Here is a 27,812-nt window from a genome sequence, read left to right on the forward strand (position 1 = left end):
CTGCGGACGTCTATCCAAAGCCCCCAGCATTGCCCATCTGTTCAAAAGCTCTCAAGAACAGCCCCCTTCCTGGCCATTTGCCTCATGTTCTGGGAAGGGCTGTCTTGATTAACTCGAGTGGCCGCACTTCCCCTCTGCCTGCTGGCTTCTGATATGCAGCAGGCAGATGGCATTGGTGCTTGCCCCCATGTTGACCCCTCTGACCCTTGTGCCACTGGTGCAGTAAGTCTCCTAATCAGGCACTGGGATCATTCTAAATACCATTCCCACATTCCTGCTCCAGCCCCAGGCAAGCGGCTTAACGCCACCCCAACCCCAATCCCCAGGACGCTGTCAGGTCAGTGGATCAGGTCACTGCTTGCCGAGACTTAAGGGGCTGCAGAAGTGCTTGAAAGGGGATTTGCAGGGAAGCAGTTCAGTGCCATTTCTCAGGAGGGGTGAATGGGCTGTGCCTATTCCATGCTTCCTCTTTCGCACTATGCAGGCCTGAAATTTGTAGTTCTAAAATTCTGTTTTCATCTAATCCACCTACACAAGGGAGCTTCTCTCTCTAAACTCTGGGCATCTGGGGCACTGTCATTCACTGTGCCCCCCCCCCAAATTGGCAGTGGAAACACATGTTCTTCATCAGTTCCCAGTACAATGAGAATGTGCCCTGCTTACAACTGCAAGATAGACCCGTTCATATTAACAGCGTAACATTGGAAGAGCTTGGCTGCTGGATCAAGCCCAAGGGCCCTCTAGTCCAGCAACCTGTTCTCACAGTGGCCAGCCAGATGCCCCAATGGGAAGCCTGCAGGCAAGATCTGAGAGCAACTGCACTCTCCCCTCTTGAGAGTTTCAGCAACTGGTATTCAGAGACATACTGTGTCCGGCATTGGAAGTTGTACGTGGCCAAATCCACGAAGGATAAGGCTGTCTTGGGCACAATGTGGAAATGATCATCTCCCTTTTCCTCGCTCCCAGGTGCCGTCTCGTGCGGAAGAGATCACAATTCCGGCAGATGTCACGCCTGAGAAAGTCCCCACCCACATTGTGGACTACTCAGGTAGGCACCCACCCCACAATGGATTTAAAAGGGGTCATCCGGGAGGAATGGCGGGATACGAACCGAATATGTAATAATAAAACAATAGGTAAAAGTCACATAAGGCAATCCAAGCTAGCTGCTGTCACCATGTCTTGTGGTAGTGAATTCTGTTTATAAAACTCTGCCTGGCACGGAGAAAGCAGATAGGGTGGTGTTAGGATGATGTTTTCCTCCCTTTCTGATAACACTAGGACTTGGGGGGGGGGGCATCAGTGAAGTTGAATGTGGGAAGATTCAGAACAGGCAAAATAAAGTACTTTCACACCCAGCATATAGTTGAACTTTGAGACCCCTGGTGGGGCACTTCTGCTGGTTCCCCACGCTCTGGAAGTTCTGTTGTTCTTCACCAGGGATCGAGCCTCTAGTGTGGCAGGTCCTGCCCCATGGAACTCCCAGGCTTTTATGATTCCCCCCCCCCCCTCTTTAACCAACTAGTATCTATTGCTATGTTTTATGTCTTTAATTTTGTTTTATAGATATTTATAGATTTATTGTATCTATGTTGAAAGCTGCCTTGATATATGTTATGACAGTGCAGATCATAAATATTCAAATGGCTAAATAAATAAATAAGCCAAAGAAGCAGAAGTCCCAGCAAAGGAAGAATGGATACAAAAACTTATGGAATATGCAGAAATGGCGAAACTTACCGGAAGAATAAGAGATCAAGATAACAAACTTTTTATAAAAGAATGAAATTGGTTTATTGAATATTTACAGATAAATTGTAAATAGATAAGAACACTGGCGAGATTATTGTAATAACCTATAAGGGACGCAGATGGCGCTGTGGGTTAAACCACTGAGCCTAGGGCTTGCCGATCAGAAGGTCGGCGGTTCGAATCTGCGCGACGGGGTGAGCTCCTGTTGCTCAGTCCCAGCTCCTGCCAACCTAGCAGTTTGAAAGCACATCAAAGTGCAAGTAGATAAATAGGTACCGCTACAGTGGGAAGGTAAATGGCGTTTCCGTGCACTGCTCTGGTTCGCCAGAAGTGGCTTTGTCATGCTGGCCACATGACCTGAAAGCTGTATGCTGGCTCCCTCGACCAATAACACAAGATGAGCACCGCAACCCCAGAGTCTGTCACGACTGGACCTAATGGTCAGGGGTCCCTTTACCTTTACCCTTTACAATTTTATAAGGGTATATATTTAGATGAATAAATGAACAGATTAAGTTAATTTGGATATGCAGAGGATATTAAAAATAAATATATGGAACCACAGAAAGAGGGGAAAGGAAGTCAAGTTTTGAAATGTTAACACAGGCACCCCCAAACTCGGCCCTCCAGATGTTTTGGGACTACAATTCCCACCATCCCTGACCACTGGTCCTGTTAGCTAGGGATAATGGGATGGAGAGCCAAGTTTGGGGGTGCCTGTGTTAAAATTATTGTAAAATTGGTGAAATTTATAAACCTGAAAAGCAATCAATCAATCAATAAAGCAAGCAAGCAAGCTAGTGATGGCCACCAATTTGGATGACTTTGTAAGGGGACTAGACAGATTCATAGAGGACAAGGCTATGAGTTGCTACTAGCCATAATGGCTAGGTTCTCCCTCCGCTGTCGGAGGCAGCATGTCTCTGGATACCAGTTGCTGGGAATCACAAGTGGGGAGAGTTCTTGCTGCTATGCTTGAGCATCTGGTTGTCCACAGGATGTTGGTGTCTGGGATGGGCCACTGACCTGATCTAACAAAGCTCTTCTTGCATTCTTCACATTCCGGCCACATCTTCGAGTGTCTTTTTGGGGCACAGTAAAGATCCCTGACAGCAATGTGCAGCCTTTCCTTTGCCTTTCAGAATCAGAGCAGACAGACGAGGAGCTCCAAGAGGAGATTGCCAAGGTGAGCAAGGAAAACTTTGGATTCAGGGGAGGATTGTTGTAGCAGCTCCACCAACCTCTTCCCTCCAGCCTGTGCACTGAATTTTGCTTTTCAGGCTCATCTTGAGCCCACCACTTTCCCTGGTAACTCTGCAAGAATCCCAAATAGTCGAATTTGGAGATTAGCGTCATCAGTTTTGTTAACCGTTTGCCTAACACTTTGGTTGCTTGTAAGCTGCTGTATGCCATCTCCTTCCTCTCCTGACCCCCCCAGCAATGGTGTGTGTGTACAAACATACATGCATACATGCATAAATACATATGTACATATTGGGGGCTTAGAGCTGCCATGCCGAATCCCATCTGAATCCCCCTAAATTGGGGGATTAAGCGATAAACTCACATCCCCAAAGGGCAAGTGATCCTGCCATCTGCTTTTTCCTAAAAGCCATTTGCGTTGGCGCTGTCTGAGCTGAGCTGGTGGTCGGATTTGAGCAGAGCATGGGGAGCCCAGCAGGCAGATGTCTTCCTTGAGCAGGGAGGGTCAGATGCTGGGACTTTTGTTACTGAAAGGTGAGGGCTTTTCTGAGCCTCTTGGTGGTTTTGAGATGCCACCTCTGAGTAAGCAGCCTGGCATATTGGTTCATACAATGGGCAGAATTAAGTAGTTGGGGGGGGGGGAAATCCTGGACTTGAGCTACCCTGCTAAGCTTTACCTTTCTGCTCCTTTGCAGGCGAATGTGGTCTGCATGGTGTACGATGTCACGGAGGAATCCACCATTGACAAGGTAAAGGCTGGAATTCCCTGCCCCTCTTTCACAAGCGCCTGGCAAAAGTGCAGCTGTGCTTCTGCCTGACGCTCTGCTGATTATCACCATTGCACACAGCAAGACATGATGGACTTCGATCCATTCACAGATTATGGGATTATCAGTGGCTACTAGTCATAAGGGCTCTATATGCTGCTTAAAGAATAGGAGGCCGTATGCCTCTCAATACCAGCTATTGGGGATTGCATTTGGGAAGCAGCTGTGGCCTTCATTTTGCCTGTGAGCTTCCCAGAGGCGGGAAATGGGATGCTGGGCCAGGAAGGCCTTTGCTCTGCTCCAACAGGGCCATTCTTACATTCTTGACTGGCATTGACTCTGTTGGGCATCTGCTTGCGGTGCACCTACTCTCTTATTGTGCTCACAGTGGCCTGGATCGCATGGCTTGATTGACAGGGGCAGGGCTGGCATTTTTTACTGGGCCAAACTGTGTAGCATTTAGGTGCCTGCCAACCTGTTGATCCCATGGGACCCTGCCATGCCCAAGATTCTCTTTCTGTGGCTGCCCTTGCTGTTAGTTTCCCACTCCACTTAACTTGCCTTTTCCTTCTGTTTCCCCCCACCTAGATTCGGACAAAATGGATCCCAATGGTGAATGGTGGAGCTGAAAAATGTTCCAGGTAGTGTATCACCCAACAAGATGGGATGCTACATTTTGCCCATGTCTGGGTCCCAGTTATTGTCCCTGTTTTTAAAGCAGGGCTGGGGGACCTTTGGCCCGCCAGATGTTGCTGAACTACAACTCCTATCAGCCTCAGCCAACACAGCCAACGGCTCTGGATGATGGGAGTTGCAGACTAGCAACGTATGGAGGGCCAGAGGTTCCCCACACCTGTTTTAAAGGCTTCGGTTATTCAGTGCTGGAAGCAGGCTAAGGTCTGGTTCCTGAAAGCCGAAAATGTGGTGGGCAAACTGTTCCTAGATTGTACATTTCAGGGAGGAATTCACAGAAATGATGAAGAGGCAGATCCTGGACCAGGTGTGAAAGACCCAAGTTTTGGGTCCTGCTAACACTGAGTAGACCTGGCCTCTTTGCGTCTTCCCCAAGGTTTGGGGCCCCTTAATAACTTTTCTGCCAGGAACAGTTGTCCCCTTCATCTGTTGTTGGTGGGAGCCCCTGCCTAGATTGGAAAAAGCAAATGAAGAAATGCAGATCTCTGTTTACTTCCCCCTTCCCCTCCAGTTGTTGAATTTGCCTTGACACGCAGACTGCTCTGAATTCTTCAGCCAGTGCTTGTGTGCTCATTCTCATTTCCGACGCCTTTTCTCTCTCCTCACCCCTCACTTTCTCCCTCTTTTCTAGGATCCCCATCATCCTTGTAGGAAACAAGTCCGACTTGCAGACTGGGAGCTCCATGGAAACCATCTTGCCCATCATGAACCAGTTCTCGGAAATTGAGACCTGCGTGGAGGTGGGGATGTGCTTATGAGGTGGAGCAGGGGGAGGATCCTCTGATTGGCAGCCTCAGTGGTTGTCTCACATCATGCTTTTTCTTTCCCAGCAACCTCTTCCCCCTGTGCCACCCTGGGCAAAATTTACCATTTGAGCTGGACAGTTGTGTTTATAAGGCTCACAGCTATGGCCAGAATCTGTCTATTTCACATGTTAACATTGTCCATTCATGTGCATACCTTGGGAAATGACTGGAGTCTCTCACATGGCTGAGAAACCTACGACACCAGTCAAACCAGCCCCTTATGGCTGATCTGATGGTAGAAGGCAGGCCAAACGCAGCCAGTGGATAGAGAGAACATCCTCACCTTTGCCACGGTCACCAACAAAACTGATTGGCAGAATTGTTATTATTTTATTTATTCATTGAATTTGTATGCCCCACTTCCTCTTAAAGCCCAGTAGACACAGACCGAGTCCAGTAGACTCAGGACAGATTTAAAAATAAAATAAAAATCCTGTACGAATTTAAGAAGAACTTGCTGGGTTAGGCCAATGGCCCATCTAGACCAGCTTCCTGTTCTCACAATGGCCAAGCAGATGCTTGTGGGAAGCCTGCAAGCTGGATCTGAGCACAACAACCCTCAACCTACTTGTAATTCCCAGCATAGTCTCTCTGACAGTAGAGGCATCGTGGGTAGAGGCCATTGATAGCCTTATCCTTATGAATTTGTCCAGTCTTTTAAAGCTATCCAAGACATTGCAGATCTGTTAAGATCTTCGTTTTAAATGTCATGTATGCATTTTTTTATATTGCCCATGGTGGTCATTTAAACTACTTGAAGGACTAATGGTCTCTCGCTCCCCCACTGCCACCCCAAAGCATTCTGGAAATTGTAGTATTCTGATATATGTGACCATAATTGAAAGGGAATGCACAGACAGTGGTCTTTCCTCTGCTGAGTTACCCTCCAGAGTGGAAATTAAACAGGAAGCATCCCTGTTTATAATATCTTCTTCTAGTCCTGGGCTTCTTCCTCCATGGCCTGCCTGAAAAAGAGATCTTGAAGCATTTCTTTCCAGCATGTGCTGTTTGTGTTGGTTTAGCATTCCTTTCTGCCTCTCTCAAATTGCCTCTCTCTCTTCCTCCCCCCCCCCCTTTGCGCTGCAAGTGTTCTGCAAAAAACCTGAAGAACATCTCTGAGCTGTTCTATTACGCCCAGAAGGCTGTTCTGCACCCAACAGCACCTCTCTACGACCCAGAGGAGAAGCAGGTAGGATACATCGTCTCAGAGCCGCAAATAGGTTTTGTACCCAGAGAGGACCCCAGCTGTCTTCCAAGGTTCTTTAGATTGGAGAGTTCCATCACTTCCAGGCAAATCCTACAGTGCCAGCTCAAGTTGCCTTGCAGCTGCACCTCTAAACCAGTTTGGCTCAGGAACGTTGTGGCCCTCCAGATGTTGCTGGACTACAACTCCCATTATCCCTCACCACTGGCCTTGCTGGGTGGGGCTTATGGGAGCTGTAATCCAACGACATCTGGACAGATGTAGGTTCTCCATCCCTGATTTAATACTACATTGAACACCAGCCCTCTCTGTTGTTCCTACATTGCCTGGACAATGGCTTTGATTTCGTCGTCCTTTCTGCCTGTAATCAGGGCATTCTGTGCAACGAAGAGGAGTGGAGAACGAGTGCTTCCTATGGCCTGCTTTTATAAATCGTGTTCTTTTTCTACCACCAGCTGAGGCCAGCGTGCGCACGGGCCCTCACTCGGATCTTCAATATGTCTGACCAGGATAACAACCAGATCCTAAGCGATGAGGAGCTGAACTATTTCCAGGTATGTTCCCATGTAACAAAACAATGCAGAACATACTTTTGGGTAACTCCATTCAGCTTCTGGTAAATTTCAGCTTTCCTCTTTTGCTTTTGCTACCAGTTGCTGGAAACCATAGGAGAGCAGAGTTCTCTTTTGCTCAAATCCTGCGTGCACCTGAATGGCTACTGTGAAAACAGGATGCTGGTTTATGTAGACCAGTGTTTCCCAACCTTGTGCCTCCAGCTGTTTTTGGACTACAGTTCCCATCATTCCTGACCACTGGTCTTGCTAGCTAGGGATGATGGGAGTTGTAGTCCCAAAACATCTGGAGGCACAAGGTTGGGAAACACTGATGTAGACCAGGCATCCCCAAACTGTGGCCCTCCAAATGTTTTGGCCTACAACTCCTATGATCCCTAGCTAACAGGACCAGTGGTTGGGGAAGATGGGAATTGTAGTCCAAAACATCTGGAGGGCCGAAGTTTGGGGATGCCTGATGTAGACCATTTAAATTGTGTGTGTGTGTGTGTGTGCGCGCACACACACACACACACAGTTTTTCATCATTAACATCATTCAAACTTAAATGCAGCAATATTTATACAATTGTGGGTTTCCCTGAACCCCCAGACTTCCCTCCTCCCCTTTCTGGTTTTCCACAGATACATTTTTTAATTTTAACCGCATCTAATTACTGTTTGATTTTTTGAATAGTCAAGTTACTTTAGAGCTGGTCTAATGTAAATACTGTCTAAGAGAAACAGGTGCAGGTGATTTCTGTTAATTGGCCACAGGCGTGGACTCCGCTTCTTGTATTTAAGGCTTCTGCCAGAAAGCCTTCTGCATCTCTTAGTTAGATCTTTCAGTTTGATTCATCTCTAAGTAGATCACTCTCTCAGTTTAAGAGATTCCTAGTTGAATCTTTGTATGAGAGTTGCTTAGTTATAAAGCTAGTTTGCTGTTAATTCTTGGGTAGTTTAATGGGAGTTATGTGGGAGTTTGTGGGTGGTTTGGAATGGGTTGAAGGTTGTGAATGTGGGGAGATAAAGTTGCTAAGAGAGAAAGCATTTATCTTTAGTTTAAAGTCTCTTTAGAGTCAGTTTGTTTTTCAGTTAAAAAAACCCAACAGTTTGTATTTTCTTCTGTATGCTTTTACAAGCATACAGCTAGTAAGGGGTTTCATTTGAGGGAGATAATTCCCTACGCTCTTGGTGGTGTTTTCTTAGCCAGGTCGACTTCTGACTGTGTATACTCTGTGTGAAGCGTACTTTAAAGGGCCACTGGAAACTGGGATATATGATTTAGATTAAGCAAGTTTCAATACCCAGTTTTCTCCTATATTAATATATATAGATAGATAGATAGATAGATAGATATATTCTAAAAATTACATTCAGTATATCCAATTTCAATTAAATCCTTATTTAATCCTTTACCTGTTAAAAATAACAATCCTATATCAATCCTGCTAACATCTTTAAATCTTTACATTGTTCCTTAATGTACTGTATAAATTTATACCATTCTTTTTTAAATTTACTGTCATCTTGGTGTCTGATCTTCCCAGTCATTTTCACCATTTTGGCATAGTCCATCATTTTCACTATCCACTCTTCCTTGGTTGGTATTTCCTCTTCCTTCCATCTCTGGGCAAAAAGTATTCTTGCAGCTGTCATTGCATACCCTAAACAGTCTTTTTAAGTCCTTTAGTTTTTCTTCTCCTGTGATGCCTATTAAAAAAGCTTCCTTTTTTTTTTACAAAAGTTAGCTTAAACATTTATTTCAGTTCATTATATATCATTTCCCAGAATGCTCTAGCCTTCTTGCACATCCACCACACATGGTAGAATGTGCCTTCATTCCCTTTACACTTCCAACATATGTTGGTAGTGTTTTTGTACACTTTCGCTAATCTTGTGGTAGTCAAGATATATATAATTTTCTTTCAACGTACAGCATGCTGTGAATTTCAAATCCTCCCTCCATAATCTTTCCCAATCTGATTGGTTTATGTAGACCATTGGCCTGATCCAGCAATCTCTTCTTATCCCCCCCCTCTTTTTTTTTTTAAACCTAAGCAAGTTTCTCACCCATACAGGCGCAATTAATATACTTTCCTATTTGGGGGCTGCAGTTGCCAAAGCCTCAGCAGTCAGGTGGGATAGCTGAATAAGAATATGTTTTGTCTGCCTCACTTATAAACAATCCTTCATTACATTGCAATCCCAGGGCAATAAAATGGGTTAAAGACAGGCTGTAATAAGTACATCAGAACACGAACAAGATAAAGAATAGGAAACAAATTAGAGCAGTTAATCATCAAGCTGAGGCCTGACACCAAGTTAAAGCAAAGAAATCAAAAAGGGCAGACGATGAGCAGTGCTTTGCGTTCCTGATTGCGCCTCCTTATGATAAGAGAAATTAGAATACATTTTATGGAAAGGAAGCATGACAATTCACATAAATCACATGACTGAGTTGCTGGATGTGTTTTAGTGCCAGGTATGCAGAGTCCTGTTTGCAGACAGCAGCTGATGCCCATCCTTTTAAATTTAGACCTTTGAGTTTTTGAAGTCTTTTGATCACAAGCCTCTTCTCGCTCTGCTTGAAGTTTAACCAGCCTGGCTCTTTTGAAGTTCCCTTCATTTTCTCCAGATCTATGTTCATTTTTCCTACTAATCTATGAATTTTTTTATTAAAAAAAACACCCACAAAATATATTTTTTAAAGTCATGTTAACTGTCACGCTGTTTCTTTTGCTTGGTGAAAATTAAGTTTTGCATTCTCATAATTTCCTCCCACTGAAAATTTGAAATTTTAGCAAGTCTTCTACTGCCTCCAGATTGTTTCTCTGGGCAGGGTTTAGTGGTTTCGATTCACATAATCTGCTTTTGCCTCCTTGATTCTGGAAGCAGATTTTTAAAAAGAACCCCCCCAAATTTGGCAGAAGGCTATTGAAAAGTGTTTAATCACTTAGATGCGGAGGCTATGGAGTATAACTAGTACTTGTCCTACTTAGAATAGACCTATTGAAATTAATACACACAACTAACTTAGGTTCGCTAATTTCAGTGGGTGTATTTTAACTTAGTTAGATACAGCCCTATGGCCCAAATTTTACATCATTCTTTGCTGTTAGTGGACCTTGAAAGCTCTCAGGTATAGGCAGCACCTACACTTTGGAACTTCCTGCTGATTGATATCAGCCAGATGCCTTCACTGTACCCTTTTCGGTGCATGCTTAAAACACTTTTATTTTGGCAAAACTATCCAGACTTGCTGAAGTTACATGTGTTTGATTTCTTATTAGCTACTGTTGGTTTTAATCAGGTTTTGGATATTTTAAAATACCTACTTTTTAATCAATAATTTTAATGTTTTGTTTTATATTTTTGTAAACCACTTAGTTTTTATGAACAAGCAGAATATAAATTTTGATAAATGAAAATAAAAATGGCTCCCAGGCTAGACCTTTGTTTGGTGAAGGACTCTATTTTTTTTCTTAATTCGATTCAAGATAGTAGCCCCAATACTGGATATTTTGTCAAGGCCAGCCATCCAGGTCTTCCTGACTTTGTGGCCTACTCCAGCATTTGATCCTCATCCTACTTTGTCCTGGCTTTGCTGCAGATTTATCCTCTTGGGCATCAGCCTCAATGTTTCCGTTCAAGAGGCAACATAATTTGTTCTGCGCCTCTAGACATATGAGGGAGGACAAACATTGCTGATCCAGTTAATTTGCCATCAGGTTAAGTCCTGGTTTCTTAGGAATTTATTCTGACAATTAGCCGCTGGCAATCAACAGTCTGGGTTGTATACAACTAAGTTATACTCAGAGTAGACCCACTGAAATTCATGGCCCTAAGTGAATCATGTGAAATTCATGGCCCTAAGTGAACCTACTTTCCCCAACTGTATAACATTGCAGCCGTGAATTCTCCTGGTTCCTCTTCCATGAAGCAGGTGAGAGGAGGAAAATCACATTTTCCAGTCAATGGAAAAGGAACTGTAGCGTTTACCTGAGTTTGCAGCTCCATTCTTCTCGCAAGGTGAAAGCTTGAGTCAGCAGCTATTTGCACAAGGCTGTCAAATTTGGTTTCTTAGCTCCAGCTTTCCTGAAAGACCCAGATTCTAAAGCTTATATGCAAATGTGTGCATACTGGATCATTTAATTTTGGGTGGGGAGGCAAGGTGCAACAGCAGAAGGTTAGCAGGTCTCTTTTTTTTTCTCAGTTTCTGAGATTTCACCGGCTATTGGACCTGTACTGAATCTGCAATTGTTTTTATTGGGTTGTAGCCGGTGCTAGATCTACTCAGAGCAGACCCATTGAAATTAATGGGGATGAAGTCACTTGGATCCATCAATTTCAGTGGGTCTACTCTTGAGTAAAAGGTAGTTGGCAATAACCCATTGTGGTGGTGTTTTTACTGTTAAATCCCATTAGGATGTTTCTTTAGAAGTGAAATAGGATGTTTATTTAGAAGTGAAATATATAAATGCTATCGTCTTCCTAAAGGCTAGAAGTGCTTGCTTTCCCACCCCAAAATGCTATGATTCTAAAATCATTGAATGTCAGATCCCATGCATGAACTGACTTTACCTAACTTGGGAGATTGTTGAATATAGGATGTAATAACCTTCCAGTAGCTACTAACGTGGTATGATTCTTCCTTTTGGCTCCAGTGGAGTGGGTTTTTTAAAAAATAAAATAAAATTGGAACTGCCTATTTTCCTGATTTGGCCCAACTTTCTTCTCTTGGGAGGTAGAAGTCCTGCTTCGGAAATCCTTTGGCACCTCAGGCTCTGGAAGATGTGAAAATGGTGGTCTGGAAAAACACAACAGACGGAGTCCAGGACAACGGACTGACCCTCAATGGTAACTCCAGCAGAAAACTTGCAGATCAGAAAGAGGGACAGTAGCACTGCAGAGCTGCACAGATAGCCCGGGGGCATCCTTTGAAGTCAGGGCTGCTCAGCCAGTTTGGAGTTTAGACCACATATCCCACGGGCAAAATTGATGTTGGTTTGAAACAGGCTGCAGGCAGTTGCTTTGCGTGTTTTCCTGCTCGAATGAGCTTTCATTTTAACAGAGCTTCCTTGTTCGCTGCTGCAACTCTCTGTGTTCGTTTTATTCTGATTGAACAAGCTGGGGAACAATTTAGCAGTTGCGCAAGGAGAGCAAAAGTATCAGGAGAACATGGGGAGTGCTTTTACTGCTACACATGGGAATAAATTGAACGACTGAGAAGGCAGGGAAGACTCATTGGGTTAAATCAGGGGTTGGGGAACCTTTTCCCTTCTGGACAGCCATCTGGAAGCCATCTGCCAATAGTGGGCGGAGCCAGAGGTAAAAGTGGGCGGAGCAATAAGTCGCTTTTTGTGCAGTGAGTTTTGTCACACTCAGACACCCTCTGTTTCATCCAGGCAGGAAGAAACATTGCCAGAGTTCAAGGGTATATTCCAGTCAGACAAAAACACTGAAGGAGGTTGCAGTGCAGGGCTGGTGGGGGTGTGACTCTGGAGGCTAGGCAGCCTGGGGAGAGGCCTAAGGGCCTGATAAAATGGCCTAATGGGCCACACTTGGCCCCCAGGACTGAGGTTTCAATCCATTAATTAAATATTGTATAGGAGAGTCTGGGATTTAACTTGTCCAGGATCTCCTGTGCCCAAGATCTTCTAGCTGGGAACTCCAGCTGCAGAAATGTCACTCATGACCTAGTTGCGACCCTGTTACAGAGTGTGGGTCTGGCCATAGAAACAAAGGATATGCGCTGCCTATGGCGGAAGCAGTTGGAAAAGTTACAGGTAGGTAGCTGTATTGGTCTGCTGTCGAAACAAAAAAATAAAATAAAATAGAAAAATTCCTTCCAGTAGCACCTTAGAGACTGTCAGGGGCCCTTAGTACAGGGAGCCTCCACCCTTCCTCCACACCAGCTCCTCAACCAGTGAGAGCAGCAGCAGCAGGTCAGGTGGGGGAAATGAGGAAGTTAGCGGGATGGAGCAGTTAAGGCTCAGCGATGTAGGAGAGCCCTTGCACCGCCCTGCCCAACAGGTGGAGGGGAGCAGGCAGCTGCTTCCGTCGCCTAATTTAAGGCGCGTGCCGAAACATAAGGGCGGGGGGGTGGCGTTTTGGGGTTCCCAAGCTCTTATGCTGGACGCGTAACAGGAGGTGTCTACTCCCGGATTCTGCGAGTGACTGAGAGGTCATGTTCTTTGCCATCTTTGCACTGTAAATACTATGCACAATAAAACTTTTAAAGACAGAGCAGACTCAGACGTTGTTACTCAAGAGTAGCCGCAACAGCATCGTGACAGAGAGCAACTAAGTTTGCCATTGGTATGCGCTTTCGTGTGCGTGCACACTTCTTCAGATACGTGTGCATGCTCACGAAAGCTCATACCAATGACAAACTTAGTTGGTCTCTAAGGTGCAGTTGGAAAATTCACTACAGATCAGCTGTTGCCATTGCCTGCTGATCATGCTATGCACTTGGGACCCAAAATCCTTTCCTCTTTTCCAGGCTTCCTTTTCCTCAATACGCTCTTCATCCAAAGGGGGCGTCATGAGACCACGTGGACTATCCTGCGTCGCTTTGGCTATGATGATGCCCTGGAGCTGACAGATGACTATCTCTGCCCGCCGTGCGTAAATTGTTGCCCTCTTGGATGTTAAGGGGAAGGAGAAAGAGGGGACCACTGACATATGGGACAATGGGAAGACATGATTCTGAACTCGCACATAGGAAGCTGCCTTATAGTGAGTCAGACCATTGGTCCATCTAGCTCAGTATTGTCCACACTGGCTGGCAGCAACTCTCCAGGATTTGGGACAGGATACATTCCCAGCCCTACCTGGGACCTTCTGCATGTGGAGCAGGTGCTCATTCTCTGTGTTCACCTTGTGATCCCCCCCCAGCTTGTTCCTTAGCATTTGCAAGTTTAGTTGCCATCTGGAAAGAGTCCTTTACTGGTTTCCATTCCTAAGTCTTGGTTTCCCCCTCCTTTTGGGGTCAGTTCCAGCCATGTGTTTCAGAGAGTGGCCATTATTCACCCGTTGGGAAGTATTCCTTGGTTTTTAAAAGTCCCAGGCTTCCTGAGGACCTGCCTTGACCAGTGCTGCCCTCCTTTCTTTCAGAATCCGGGTGCCTCATGATAGCTCCACCGAGCTGAATCATTTTGGTTACCAGTTCCTGCAGAAGATGTTTGAGAAGCATGACAAGGTGAGCTGCACAGAAGCACACACGCCTTGGCTGTGCATAACAATGCTGCTGCCCATGCCACACACACACACCCTTCAAGGATCGCAGTTCTTCGATCTCTGCTGCATGAGTGCCATTGGCACTCGAGTCACGTCTGGCTGCTTGCCCCTAAATAGGCATGTAGGGCGTTCCAGAGTTGAGCGAAGGGATGTCACTTAAACAACAGCAGTACCCAAACATTCCCACCCACCCTGCAGACCACTTGGACATAGCTGGTGGTCTTGACCGGTGTTCGTGGTGGGCCATTAAATGATTTTTCCATGCCTGCTGTAGTGACAATTATGTACAGTAATAATATGGAAAGAAATCAAAAGAAATTTAGACATATGGAATAGACTGAAAGTGTCATTCTGGGCCAGAATAGCTGTGGTTAAAATGAAGGTGCTACCCAAACCATTATACTTGTTTCAAACCATCCCAGTAATTACAGGATTAGGACAGTTCAAGGAATAGCAGAAAACAATCTCAAGGTTTGTGTGGCAAGGGAAGAAGCCCAGGATATAATTTAAGTTGTTAACTGATAGAAGAGAAAGAGGCGGATTCTCCCTACCTGACCTTAAGCTATTATGAAGCTCCCTGTATAACATGGTTGGGGGAATGGATGAAACTTGATAGCACTGATGTTCTAGACCTGGAAGGGTTCGCAAACAGGTTTGGGTGGGATGCATACCTATGGTATGGAAAGGTTAAAGTACATCAGGATTTTTTTAATCATATTATTAAAAGACCATTATATGAAGTTTGGATGAGATATAAAGACTTGTTTGAAAGGATGGTTGTCACCCCAAGAAGCTTTTTCAGTTAAACAATTAAATATGAAAGGAGATTGGATAACCTATAGAGATTTGTCGAAAGAAGACAATAATATAATCAAAATCAGACCTTATGAAGAACTAAAACCTAGATTGTCAGGATGGATGGAATATCACCAAATTAATGATATATTCTTTAAAGATAAAAAAATTATGGATTTAAAAATGATAGATCAATATTGGAGACTGGGGTATTACAAGGTCGTACAAAGATGTTGTCTAAAGTATATGAATTTTTGCTGGAATGGCATACAAAAGATGAAGAAATTAAGGAGGTCATGACTAAGTGGGCAATGGACCTAGGATATAATATCGAATATGAGAAATGGACAAGACTATGGAATTCAGGAATAAAATTTACTGCATCCATGACCTTAAAAGAGAATTTGTTTAAAATGATGTACAGGTGGTACTTACGCTAACACCCACCAAACTAGCAAAGATGTACAAAATGAAAAATAAGAACTGTTGGAAATGCACTGTAAAAGAGGGCAATTTTTTCCACATGTGGTTGACAAGGTGAAGACTTTTTGGGATAGTGTGTATAATGAGTTTTAAAAGATATTTAGGTACACCTTTTATTTTAAAAAACGGAGGCATTTTTGGTAGGAATGGTTGGAGAGGACATAAAAAAGGAAGATCAGAAATTCTTCCTGTATGCCACAACAGCAGGAAGATTACTCCTCGCACAGAGATGGAAACAACAGGATATTCCGACAATTGAAGAATGACAACAGAAAGTATTGGAGTATGCAGAAATAGTAGGGCTAACTGGAAGAATCCGACAGCAGGACGATGAGAAATTCCAAAAAGTATTGATTGTGCTTCTGTATTGCTTATTTTCATAAAATCGTAGAACTGTAGAGTTGGAAGGGACCCCAAGGGTCATCTAGTCCAACCCCCTGCAATGCAGGAATTACAGCTGAAGAATCCCTGACAGATGGCCACCCAACCTCTGTTTAAAAACCTCCAGTGAAGGAGAGTCCATCCCCTTCTGAAGTACAGGCAGTGACCAATTTGACGTGTCTAAAACGGTTGCCACCTGTAGTCCATTTCACTGTTGAAGAGCTCTTACTGCTTACAGCTGTTACAACTCTCTTATCTCTTACATATTGTACTTTATTGTATCACAATTTGCATTCCGTAAGAATTCAGATCGCAGTGCAATGCAATATTAGAAACTGAAGGAGTAATTTTTAAAAACCGCAATTTAAAATCAATGTGAATATTTAACACAGACATTTTGGGGACCTCCTGTTTGAATCTTGCCAACCATGTGTGGTCCCACCCTGTGTGACAATGGGTAGACTTCCTCAACCAGTCGATGGAGAGCTGCTACTCAGGTGCCCATTTCTTTCTTCCCCTCCGTGTCTATAGGACAGTGATGGAGCCCTCTCTCCCGCTGAGCTGCAGAGCTTCTTTAGTGTATTCCCCTACATGCCCTGGGGGCCTGAGCTCTACCACACGGTATGCACCACTGATAAAGGCCTGCTTTCCCTGCATGGATTCCTCTGCCAGTGGACGTAAGCGCAGCCCTTCTCTGCCTCCTTCCTCAATCACCTTGTCCGCTTCACATGCAGCGGGCCCTCCCAGCGATCCCAGTAACAGGCAACCTTCTCTCTGTTTGGATTTTCCCTAGGCTGGTTGCCTACCTGGATGTCCATCGCTGCCTGAAGCACCTGGCTTACCTTGGCTACCCCATCTTCTCTGAGCAGGACTCTCAGATCCACGCCATCACAGGTGGGTCCCACTCCTGCTTCAAAGCCCCTTGGAATCGGGAGGAGAGAGGACTCCTCTGTCCTGGCACAGCTATTGCCCTTTCTGCTTGCTGTCGAGAGCTATCGAGCACCTGCTTCCATGTTGAATGGAGAATAAGCCTGAGCATTGTGGGTTTTCTGTCCTCTCCAATGGTTATGAAGTTGTTGCCTTTGTAGAACTCGGCAGGGAGGAGGTGGGAACAAAACCAGAATTAGTTGGCTCCTCCTGCGATTGGCTCTGGATCTACCTACCGTTGTCCCCCCCCCCCCCCGCCTTCTGCCCCACCAGTCCCAATGGGCACCAGCTCCTAGTGATCAATGGACACCCATAAAAACACAGCTGCCTCCTGTCCAGCAAAGACAACACTTGCTTGGAGGCTGTGTCCCCAGCAGCAGGAAAGAAGGAAAGGCTTCATCATTTTACCCAGCCCCTCTTTTCTTCTGCTCCAGTTACACGGGAAAAAAGGATTGACTTGGAGAAGGGCCAGACACATCGGAATGTTTTCCTGTGCAAAGTGATTGGATCCCGAGGTGCTGGCAAGTCTGCATTCCTGCAAGCCTTCCTTGGGAAGAACTTGGCTGTGAGTCTCTCTTCTTGTCCTCTTGTCTTGCCTGTTATTTCCTGAGTGATGAACCTGTGGGTAATAAATAAAATAAAAATAATCCCTGCTCCTCCTTCCTTTTCCAGGCCCAAAGGGAATCAAAGGGGAAGGAGTCCTTCTATTCAATTAACACAGTGCAAGTCAATGGGCAGGAAAAGCATCTGATAGTAAGTTTGCTCAGTTAAAATGATCTTAAGTCCTAAATATGGAAGTCAATTTTTAGTCAATTGTCATAAAAATGTCAACGCTTCTTTCCCCCCCTTTAACCTAAGAGACTTAGGTACATCATCATTCTAGTATCCATATGCACAAACATCACTTCTGTGGTGATACTCTCTCTGTGACACTTGGGGAACCTCTGATCCATGGGCCAGTCTTGGCCAGCTAGATGTTCCAATTTCTCAAAACCACGCCCACCTGGGTCAGTGACATCAGCTGATGGGTGGGGTGGGAGTGAGTTTCAACTGCAGCGGCTGTTCACACCAGTTCCCTGCAGCCAGTGCAGCAACATTTAATCTCCTGTGCATCAACTAAGGGGAGAGTGGGGTGGCTGCTTAAGCCAGTATGTTCCACTTAACTCTCATATTTGGCCCGTAGGGCCTTATGCTGATAAGGATCTGGCCTGTGGAGCCAAAAAGGTTGCCTACCCCTAGCTCTATGATACAGTTAGTCATTGGCTGCAAAGTGGGTTTGCCCATCTAGACCAGAGAGGGCTGTTGATGGGCATTTCTTGAATTACTGTTCCCAAGGAGGTCTATATATAGTACACCACTTTTGGAAAAAAGGGGGTGTTCCCAAAACAGTTTGATGGTATTACCTCCAATGTCTTCTCTTAAATGTGGGCAGGGGTGCATGTCAATTTTGATACCCAGAGTAGCTCTTCAGACGGTGCAGTAAGTTGAGAGAGAAGTAGGGGGGAAATGATAGGGGCAGCAGAAGCTGGAAGAGCATTGCCTATTCATCGTTAAGTGTACAAGTTGCCTGTGCATCTGTTACCTGAAGTCTGTGTGTTTCTTTTGGTAAGAAGAACGAACAATGCCAACCCTTGTTCAGAAGAAGCGACATGAGAGAATTTTTTTTAAGTTAAAAGAAAGACTGCCCTGAAATGCTTCATATATACTTTCCCCCTATTTCTTGCCAGCTGCACGAGATTAATGTGGAGACGGAGTTTGCGAAGGCATCTGATGCAGCTTGCGATGTTGCCTGCTTATTGTACGACGTGACGGACCACAAGTCTTTCAACTATTGTGCCAGCATTTATAAGGTACTCCTTCCCTTCTCCCCCCTTGGCTGAGGAGCAGCTGTTCAGACTGACGGCTAGCAGTGCAAATCCTGTGTCTCCTCAGAAAGTAAGTCCTATTGAATTCAGTGGAGCTTACTCCCAGGGAAGCGGGGTTAGGAGCACACTTTGCTTGGCCAGTGCTTTCAAGAACATCCAGGTAGGTTTACTGATGGGAGACAAGTCTACAAGCAGGGGTGAACAAGAAGTAGATTGGGATCTACTGGTAGATCTCTGGATAATTTGCAGTTGATCAGCAAGGGTTTCTTGGCAGCAGCAAAGCAACTTTATTCCCCTTATAATTGAGTTGTTGTGTGGTGTCACTTGGGACCTGCTTGCAAGCTTGCCATTCAGGCATCTGGTGAGATCAGAGCACAGGGCCAGATCCAGCAGGAAAGCCTCTCTTGATATTTGTTTGTTAACTGTCTCCTCTGCAGCAGCACTACATGGACGGGCAGATCCCTTGCCTCTTCGTGGCCTCCAAGGCAGACCTGCCAGAAACGTCGCCACAGCATGGCCTCTCGCCGGCCGAGTTCTGCTACAAGCACCGCCTGCCGCCCCCATTTTACTTCACCTGCAGTGGGCAGGGCCCACCCAGCCTCACCGCCTTCGCCAAACTGGCCACGGCTGCCACCTTCCCGTTAGTAACATTCTCCTTCTAGTTATAGTCCTCCTCGGTGGGCAGCTGGGCTTTGGTTGGGTGAATTTTTTCCTCTGGGCTCAGCCATCACCAGCATGCGGCCCTCAGGGGGCTACCCAGAATGGAATGTGGCCCTCGGGCTGAAAGAGTTTCCCTAACCCTGTTTTTCAATGCACACCCTGAAGAGGATTTCTGTGTGACTCAAAAGCTTGACATCCCAGCATCGTGAACATTATTTGGCCCTGGCGAACAGCACTGTTGTTCTTACCCTGCAGCTGGCGTCCTCTGGGAGCAACGCTGCGATTGCGGCTTTGGGCCTAGTCAGTTATTTTAACAAGCCAGGAGCTTGCGAGGGAACGTGCTGCTTTTTGCCCGCTGGTATTAGATGTAAGCTTCTCCCCAAGGAGTATGATAAATCCATTATTTATAGCCAGTTAAACCAAAAAGGGCAAGGGAGATTGAGCCAGTCTCGGGCCCTGCATTAAGAGCTTTATTTATTTATGCCACAATTCTTAAATCTTCCTAATATGCCTGTGAAGAAGAAAAGGGAGGCAGTGCAAAAATGTTATGTTGAAGGGAAGTTAGGAACGAAATGCTCTGGGTGACTGATGATATTCCTTTTGTTTACAAGGACCTTTTTTAAAAATAGAAAATATTCTTTCCTTTTACCAACCATTGTGTCTTGTTGGGTATAGATCACATTTGGATGCTGGAAATGTAGCTGTCAGGATGGGAGCTGTAGCTGAGTGCCTCCCCCCGCCCATTTTTCCCTTAAGCCCTTGCTTCTTCTCTCCCAGTATTCTTAACAACCCTGCCTCATTTACCCCTTTGCTTCAGCTTGCTTTCGGTCTGCATCGTGTATAGCCCATCCTTCTGACCAGTTTACCTTTCCCCAAACCTTGGGCGAATATCTCACGGCTTTCCGGGGTCCTAGACCAATTCTGCATCTCCAGACAAAGTCTGAACGCCCATATTCATTCCTGACACTTTATGCTGAAACATGACAGCCATTAAGTTTGAGGTGTGTTTGTTGCTGCGCTTGCAGATAGGTGTGAGGTGAGGGTCAGGATTGGTAAGGCAAGGCTGCGTGTCACAGCATAGCGCCCCTTGCCTTTGCTAAGCGGTGCTTCCCTACACCGTTCCTACATGGAAGGGGGTGCTTTCTCTCAGCGACAAATTAGGCTTGCTAAATGGTCTGCTGGGCGACCCAGGTGGCGCTGTGGTTAAACCACTGGGCCTAGGGCTTGCTGATCAGAAGGTCGGCGGTTCGAATCCCCTTGACGGGGTGAGCTCCCGTTGCTTGGTCCCAGCTCCTGCCAACCTAGCAGTTCGAAAGCACGTCAAAATGCAAGTAGATAAATAGGAACCGCTACAGTGGGAAGGTAAACGGCGTTTCCATGTGCTGCTCTGGTTTGCCAGAAGCGGCTTTGTCATGCTGGCCACATGACCTGGAAGCTATACGCCGGCTCCCTCGGCCAAGAATGCGAGATGAGCGCGCAACCCCAGAGTCGGTCACGGCTGGACCTAATGGTCAGGGGTCCCTTTACCTTTAAATGGTCTACTGCTTTCAGGCTTTCAGACAGTATTCTGTAGGACTAGCAGCGGAAACAACCCTTCCTGCCTAACCCCCTTCCTCTCCCTGGGAGAACGCATAAGATTCATGCCAGAGGCAGAGGTAGATCACTGCTTTTTCAAGTTAATTCCCTCCCCCTTTCACGTGGGTCTCCATTAATAGGAACAGGTGCCACAGCAGCGTGACCTAGAAAGGCACAACTATAGCACTTTTCTGCTACAAATTATTTAGAACTTGCCACACTATTTATACCCCTGCTAGGTCAAAGTGTTAGCGTAATGCCTCTGGCCCAGCCTACCTGGCGTGTAAATAACGAGTGACTGGGGGAAAGGACCCATTAGTATTTTGTTTGCTAGGCTCCATGCTTTTAAAAAAAACAACCTAACATTCTGCCTTCATAAAGAGAAATTGTTCGGGCCACACCGTGCCTTTAAAGCATTACGATGCCACCTTAAACAGTCATGGCTTACTCCAAAGAATGCTGGGAAGTGTAGTTTGTTATGGGTCCTGAGAGTTGTCAGGAGGACCCTGTTTCCCTCCCAACTCCAATTCCCAGAGTGCTTTAATAGTCCCTCTTCCCAGGGAACCCTGGGAATTGTTGTAGCTCTCTTTGGGGACTAGGACTCTCCTAACAACGCCCAGCCCACTTAACAAACTACACTTCCCAGCATACTTTGCCACCTCCTTCCCTCCACCGCAGTTTGCGTTTATCATTTGGGCTGAAACGCCGCTTCTCTTTTTTGCCTCGCAGGCACTTGAACGACATCACCCTGGGTGCCGCCACCTTCTGGATCCGGGTAGCTTTGGGAGCTACGGTCGCTGCGGTTGTGGGAGTCACACTCTACAAGGTGCTGGCGAAGAATAAGTGAAATAAGAGAAGCGGAGCCTTCTCCTTCTTCTGCTGCTGCTCCTCCTCTGCCATTTCTCCACCCGAAGGTAGAACACCAGCTTCATTTGCACACCCAGGAAGAAATGGAGGCCAGGGGAAGAAGACAGCACACACACACACACCCCGCCGAAGACTGGATTCCCCCTCCTCCTCCTCCCTGACTCTCCCTGCAGGGCAAGGTGGTGTCGGAGGAAGACGACCATTGCACCAGCAAAAGCAAAAATAGTCCTAGAGTCATCCAGCTGGCATGGGCAGGACTCACCTTCTCATTCCACCCATTTCCTCCCATCCCCAAAAAGGACATTTCCCACACTCAGGGAGTGCTGACGCTGTCCCCCGCTCCCCAGTTTCCTTCCAGCTATAGCTTTAGGAAATCCACTCTGCTGCTTGACATATCTCAAGGCTCCCCTTAACTTTTTACCGCATCTGATTGTCTTGCAGCTAAAAGGCTTTTTAAAAAAACAAAACATTTCTTTCGGTGGGAGGAAGCTCAAGGCGGCACCTCAGGAAAGCTGTCTGCGCCGTTGCGTCCCTGGTTCCTCTCCGGCAGGAGGAGGACTGTCCGGCCAGCCTCTTCTCCAGCGTCTTGTTTCTGCAGCGATGGGTTTTCAGTACACTATTTCCATCCCGGGAGAGCTCAAGGGCTTCTGGGACATTTAATTCTTCTTGGAGCACTGTTTGCATCAGGGAGCTTCGCACACAGGCCTCTGTTGGGACATAACTGACAAGAAGGAGGCAGCAAAAGAAGGCCACCAAGGCTGCAGGTGGTAGCTTAAAAGATGGAGTCTTAAGTCTGATCTTTGGCATGCTGCCCTCAGGCTCGATGTGCCTCCCGGTACTCATGTTATCCTCTCTCATCTTTGCGCCGTGTCCTGCATTTTGAGTGGTTATACTGGGTCTCTTGCTATGGGCAACCTGGAAGTCCCCCTCTCCCCAGGGACCCGGTTGCCCAGGGTAGGCCAAGGTAACTCCTCTGGGCCACAGAGTGAAGAAGATACTCCCCCAAAAAAGCCTGAGGGATCCAAAGGCGGTTTAGGAAGCCCATTGACTCTGCCTCAGTGTGTCTGGTTGGCTGTCCTCCTCAGCAGTCCCAGTTTCTGCTTTAGACCCCAACAGATTAGGAAGGAAGAGGTAGCTGTGGTGGTGGTGTTGGAGGACGGGGAAATGGCAGTACCTCCCAGAGTGTGTTTGGGTCAATAGTAGGGCACACATAATTGTAACAGGCAAAGCTTTTTCCCACCATTCCTCACCCCGTCAGGAAGAGTGTCCACCAGGGCAGTTTTTGTGTGCCACACTCCCTTGTTTTGAAGGTGGCAGGACAGATAAAGAGGTCTCTCTTTCCAGTAGGGTTTGCTCTTGCAGTGGCAGGGCTCCCTCTCTCAAGCCCTACTTTTTAAAACTTAGCCTTTGTTTTAAAATAGTTGTGTAGATATGTACATGGTAAACGGAGCATATTTCTGCATCCCTAGTAAACAGCTCGGATTTTTTTTTAAAAGAAACTTTTTAGCTGCAGATGTAATAATCAGCTCTTCCTGCACACTTAACATGATAGGCGAGGGGGGTTTGCTGTTGGGTTCCTCCCCTGTGCTATCTCCGCATGGGGAAGTTTTCATCTCAACCCTTCTGCCCTGCATGATTTTGGGATGCAAACTGCACATAGAATAAAGATGCCTCTCTTTGGACTGAGCTGTGCAGTCAGGACCGGCTCCACACAAGGGGAACCATTAAATGTCAGGGGCGGGAAACCTTTCGCCCTCCAGCTATTGGTGAACAGCATTGCCCATTCGTCTCAGCCAGCATGGCCGAGAGGCAAGGCTGATGGGAGATGTTGTACAACAACAGCTGGGTTGACAAAAACCACCCCCCCTCCATAAAAAAAACCTGGTTCATGTGTACCAAGATACAGGTAGAGATGAGAAGCAACTATTTCCACAGTGGTGGTGTTCATTCCCTGTCCCCAGCTACAGTGATTGCAAAAACAGCCCCAGCTCTTCCCACCTGCAGCTGGGCTAATTCTGCTGTTTCCTCTCCCCACGCCCCCAATAGGATTGCTTGCAAATAGGCACTCGTATATCAGGTGAGCTTTGTGAACTGCCCTTCTATCAGCGCCAAGGAAATAAAACTTACCAGTATTGGGGATTTCCAGGTAGATCCCTTTTTTGCCTGACTTTTTTTTAAGAGCTTGGGGTAGGGGAGTGGCAATAAGACCAATATACCAAGGTGTCTGTTGCTCATCTCCCACCTGCAGTAGAAGGGAGTGAGCTTCGGAGGACGTTAGCCCCTTTCGCTCCGGATAGTTTGAAACAAAACCTGCTTTTAAAGCATTCCCCTTTGTCATCGCCTCCCTTGCCAACTGCCAGCCGCAGAAGAGCCTAAAGTGGTGTTAATGGGAGCGCCAGGCAGGCTAGCCAACTTCCTCATCTGACACGTACATCAATTTCTTTCCCAGTGACTGCCAGCACCCCGGTCCCAGCCCTTCCCTCTCCCTGTAGTTTCCTCCTGATGCTGCATTACGTCTTGCAGTCTCATCCAGGAGCCTTGACAGCCAGTACATTGGACCCTGGGAGTAACAAGGAGAGTGTGGGGCAGTGGCACAGGGCAATGGAGGGGAAGAGGGGGACACCGAGAGCCTTGGGTCTGGAAGAGCTCCTTCAAGATGGCCCCCAGTCATCTTTCACTAGGATATATTGAGATGTGCAGCTATCAGCACAGTTTTAAATGTCGGCCTAGAATGGTGCTGCTGGATCCATTGCTGGGCAACACAAGTCTATGCTTTTAAAGCCCTTCCCAGCATTAGAAAATCACTGACAGTTGGATTGTATAGCTGTGGGAAGACTGCGCTGCATCATGGTTCCCTTAAGCAACGCAGTGTCTCCACAGCCGGCTGCTGGTGCTTGGCGTCGGACACGGCTGTAGACTGAGCCTGGCTCACCTGTATCTACCAGGCAGCTGATCAATCCAGGAAATGTTCCCCTAGCACGGCCTTCACCAAGCTGGTGCCCTCCAGATGTTTTGGACTACAGCTCTCGCCAGCCTCACAAAGGAGATACCAAGTCCTCCCTGGTCACAACCATACCTGACGCCACTGCTGTTTGTGTTGTCCTCACCCCACCTCCCAATTCCTGCCGCACAGTCTTGGGTAGCAGAACTGCACACCACAATGGCGTCATGACAGTGGGAGGGGTGGGGGCCTTTGCTGAGGGCTGCCAATTTTCTGTGGTAGCTCCAAATTCCTTGTAGCATGTAGGTCCCCCCTCAGTCCCCTTGGTCAAACGAGTGGGGAAACCCTCATTTCTCTTTCACTGGAGTTTTCCTCTCAGTAATCTCTTTATTTTTGATCTCGATAGAAATCTGTCTTGCCCCAAAGAGAAACCTCTCTGCTCCACAGTCCTTTTGTTTCTACCTTCCCTGAGGCTCCTCTATCTCAGATTTGCTGGGAAAACCTTAAGTAGGGAGCCAAATCAAATAATTTGATGGTTACATCTTAGTCTTCATTGCCCATGCTTTTCAGATTTGGTTTTTACAACATTTAAGGACAGGACCGAGTCTGTATTTTTATGGCTGGTTTTGAAACAAAATTCTAGAGCCCTCCCTCTTTAGTGCAAAGCATGCCCCCTTGTGCTATTTCAGAATGTGTGAATGACATTCAGGGTCTTCTTTGGGTTTTCCTGTAGCACCGCACACGCGCGCACACACGCACGCATGCACATGCATGCGCGCGCGCACACACACACACACACACACACACACCGGTCTGCAGGCATACTGGGAATGCTTTTCAACTAAGCAGGAGATCCACAGAGATCCCATGGATCTGCTTTCTCTGGGGAAGATGTCTGCAGTGCTTCGATGATGGCATTTTGGACTCTCCTAAACAATCACTAGGTGACTCATATTGTGCTGCCATTATGCCTATCAGCAAAATCGTCTGCAGATATTCTGGAACTGTGATGTGCTAAGCCTCAAATTGCCACTCTCCCTCTCCCAGGCTTGCTCCTTTGCCTTTTAATGCTAGACTTCCATGCAAGTCATGGGCTTTTTCAGGCATGGAAATAGCCAAAGGAAAAGCTTCGCCTAGTAAATTTCTGTGCTGGGCTGTTGCTAAAATCCAACAACATCCAGAGAGTGCTTTAGAACTTGAAGAAATGCCTAAGTGTGGGGCAAAAGCCTGGCTTAAGAGTGGTGGTTAAAGTCCATGGCTGAACTATGGGCAAAGTGGTGATTTTGTAGGCCAGGGTTTGGTCCATAGGTTGCTGACTACCTAATGGCACCAAGCATTGCTCATTGGCTGATAGAGGATCCAGCATGTTATTTACTGGTGTTTTTAAGGGATCTGCAAAAACAAGCGTTTAACTCCCAGATTGCATCTTGCAAAGTACTGCAAACTTCCCTCCTTTAGATTCCAGAAGCCCTGCGCTGGATTGCAGTTGCTTTTGATGTGTCAGCAATAAGCACAGTGCTTTTTCACCCTTGGAGTTTCATTGTTCTCCAGACCCCCCAAAATACTCTTATTCTGTCATCTCTGCCACCACGCTGGATAAATATTTGATGCTCAGTAGATTTTGATATCTAAGAAAGAAAGAAAAGCAACCCTCCAAGATGTTTGTTTTTTTAAAAAACCCAAGTGTGTTAAAGAACATTGGGTGTTTGAGAGACTAGGCTCCAGTACCTTGCATTTTTATTTATTCCACCAGGCACACATCTGTTAAGGTTTCACCCAAAAGGGGTAAATAGCAGCTGGCTTTCCACCCAGCATCTCTTCTGAGCATCATTCCAGGTCGCAAGCTAGTGTTTGTGGCAGGATCTCACCCAAGTTCCTTGTAGCTTCCTGGGTTTATCCCTTCAAGGTATATCAATGCTGTCTGCTGCCTAAGGTTGGGTATCCTGAAAACAGCATCCAGTTGCAGGTGGCAATACTATATTGCTTCCCACTTGTAAAATGAGGACCAGCTCTTAGTATTTAATACTTTTCCCTGTCAAAAATGCACTCACTGGCAAAGTGAAAATAGGTGTGTGGTTCTCTGTCTCTGGTGCCCGTTTTGAAACTGAAGCATGAGTGGCAATTTTCATGTTATTTTGTATGCACCTGCTGTTTTCCTTCTTTACACATCAGTGCAATTCATCAGGACCAACTACAGTTTTATGCTAAGTTTGCTTTTTTAAAAAGGCTTAGTGTTTAATGTGCACTAGTCCTTATGCATTAGGAAAAACACCTGTCCAAGAGGGGCCCTCATCAGGATCAAGGAACAAGGGGAGGAACCCATGGGGAAGTGGGGGGCCTCTGCACACAAACACCCCAACTCCCATCTCCTCTGAACTTTGGCTATGTTGGCTCGGGGGGGGGGGCTGATTGGAGTTGCAGTTCAGTAACATGGGGAGCAGCACATTCCCCACTCCTGGGTTAACCCTTTCCACTCCATTTCCCTGCTTTAAATATCCCTCCTTGCAAATTCCCCTGAAGGTGATGCATATAGTACCCCTGGGGGCAAAAAGCAGCAGGAGGTGGGATAGGAAGGGGGGGGGAGGACTCTTGCTGCATGTTGTGATCCCAAAGCTGATTTGAGGTCTCCACAGCTGCCTTTTCTTAAAAGAGAGAGGAAGTTTTTTGCTTCTGTTTTTGAAAAGCATGTGTTGCTTGATGCTTAATTTAGTTGACACAAACAGTAGATGGGGGGTTGAAACACAGTTCACGGGCAGCATCGTTTCAGCAAGTAAGTGGGTGGTTCTTGTGGCTATATCTTTCCACATGGAAAATATTCACTGAGCATAGAAAATATCAGGATAGCATATCAGGATGAAGGATAGGCTGGAACTCTACTCTCTGCCCATCCATCCATCTCTCTCAATCACACACACACACACACACACACACACAGAGAGAGAGAGAGAGAGAGGGACAATCATGTAAACCCCCCATATGCAGTTGGAAGCCTTGCCGCCCAAGAACACTTTTGCCACATCAGTGTCTTGGGTTTTTTATGTGCAAGTGAGATCATAGCATAGGCCAAAGCATCAGGAAAATTAGCCTTACCTATTGCTGAT

General features: G+C 46.3%; 1 protein-coding gene across 1 annotated transcript in view; it reads left to right on the forward strand.

Annotated features, from left to right (window-relative positions):
• The window catches only part of RHOT2 (ras homolog family member T2), a 38,002-nt gene extending 11,623 nt beyond the window's left edge, over nucleotides 1-26,379 (forward strand). The window contains exons 3-19 of the mRNA XM_035131220.2: nucleotides 967-1,048; nucleotides 2,895-2,938; nucleotides 3,651-3,704; nucleotides 4,311-4,363; nucleotides 5,047-5,155; nucleotides 6,309-6,410; nucleotides 6,881-6,979; nucleotides 11,727-11,835; nucleotides 13,481-13,601; nucleotides 14,095-14,179; nucleotides 16,408-16,553; nucleotides 16,670-16,770; nucleotides 17,238-17,368; nucleotides 17,476-17,556; nucleotides 18,531-18,653; nucleotides 19,106-19,308; nucleotides 21,633-26,379. Of these exons, the coding sequence (XP_034987111.1) occupies nucleotides 967-1,048; nucleotides 2,895-2,938; nucleotides 3,651-3,704; nucleotides 4,311-4,363; nucleotides 5,047-5,155; nucleotides 6,309-6,410; nucleotides 6,881-6,979; nucleotides 11,727-11,835; nucleotides 13,481-13,601; nucleotides 14,095-14,179; nucleotides 16,408-16,553; nucleotides 16,670-16,770; nucleotides 17,238-17,368; nucleotides 17,476-17,556; nucleotides 18,531-18,653; nucleotides 19,106-19,308; nucleotides 21,633-21,750 (1,761 nt within the window). The 3' untranslated portion in view covers nucleotides 21,751-26,379. The remainder of the gene's footprint in view (nucleotides 1-966; nucleotides 1,049-2,894; nucleotides 2,939-3,650; nucleotides 3,705-4,310; nucleotides 4,364-5,046; nucleotides 5,156-6,308; nucleotides 6,411-6,880; nucleotides 6,980-11,726; nucleotides 11,836-13,480; nucleotides 13,602-14,094; nucleotides 14,180-16,407; nucleotides 16,554-16,669; nucleotides 16,771-17,237; nucleotides 17,369-17,475; nucleotides 17,557-18,530; nucleotides 18,654-19,105; nucleotides 19,309-21,632) is intronic.
• The last annotated feature ends 1,433 nt before the right edge of the window (nucleotides 26,380-27,812 follow it).

Source organism: Zootoca vivipara, chromosome 14 (assembly GCF_963506605.1).
Source record: "Zootoca vivipara chromosome 14, rZooViv1.1, whole genome shotgun sequence".
Lineage (NCBI taxonomy): Eukaryota > Metazoa > Chordata > Lepidosauria > Squamata > Lacertidae > Zootoca > Zootoca vivipara.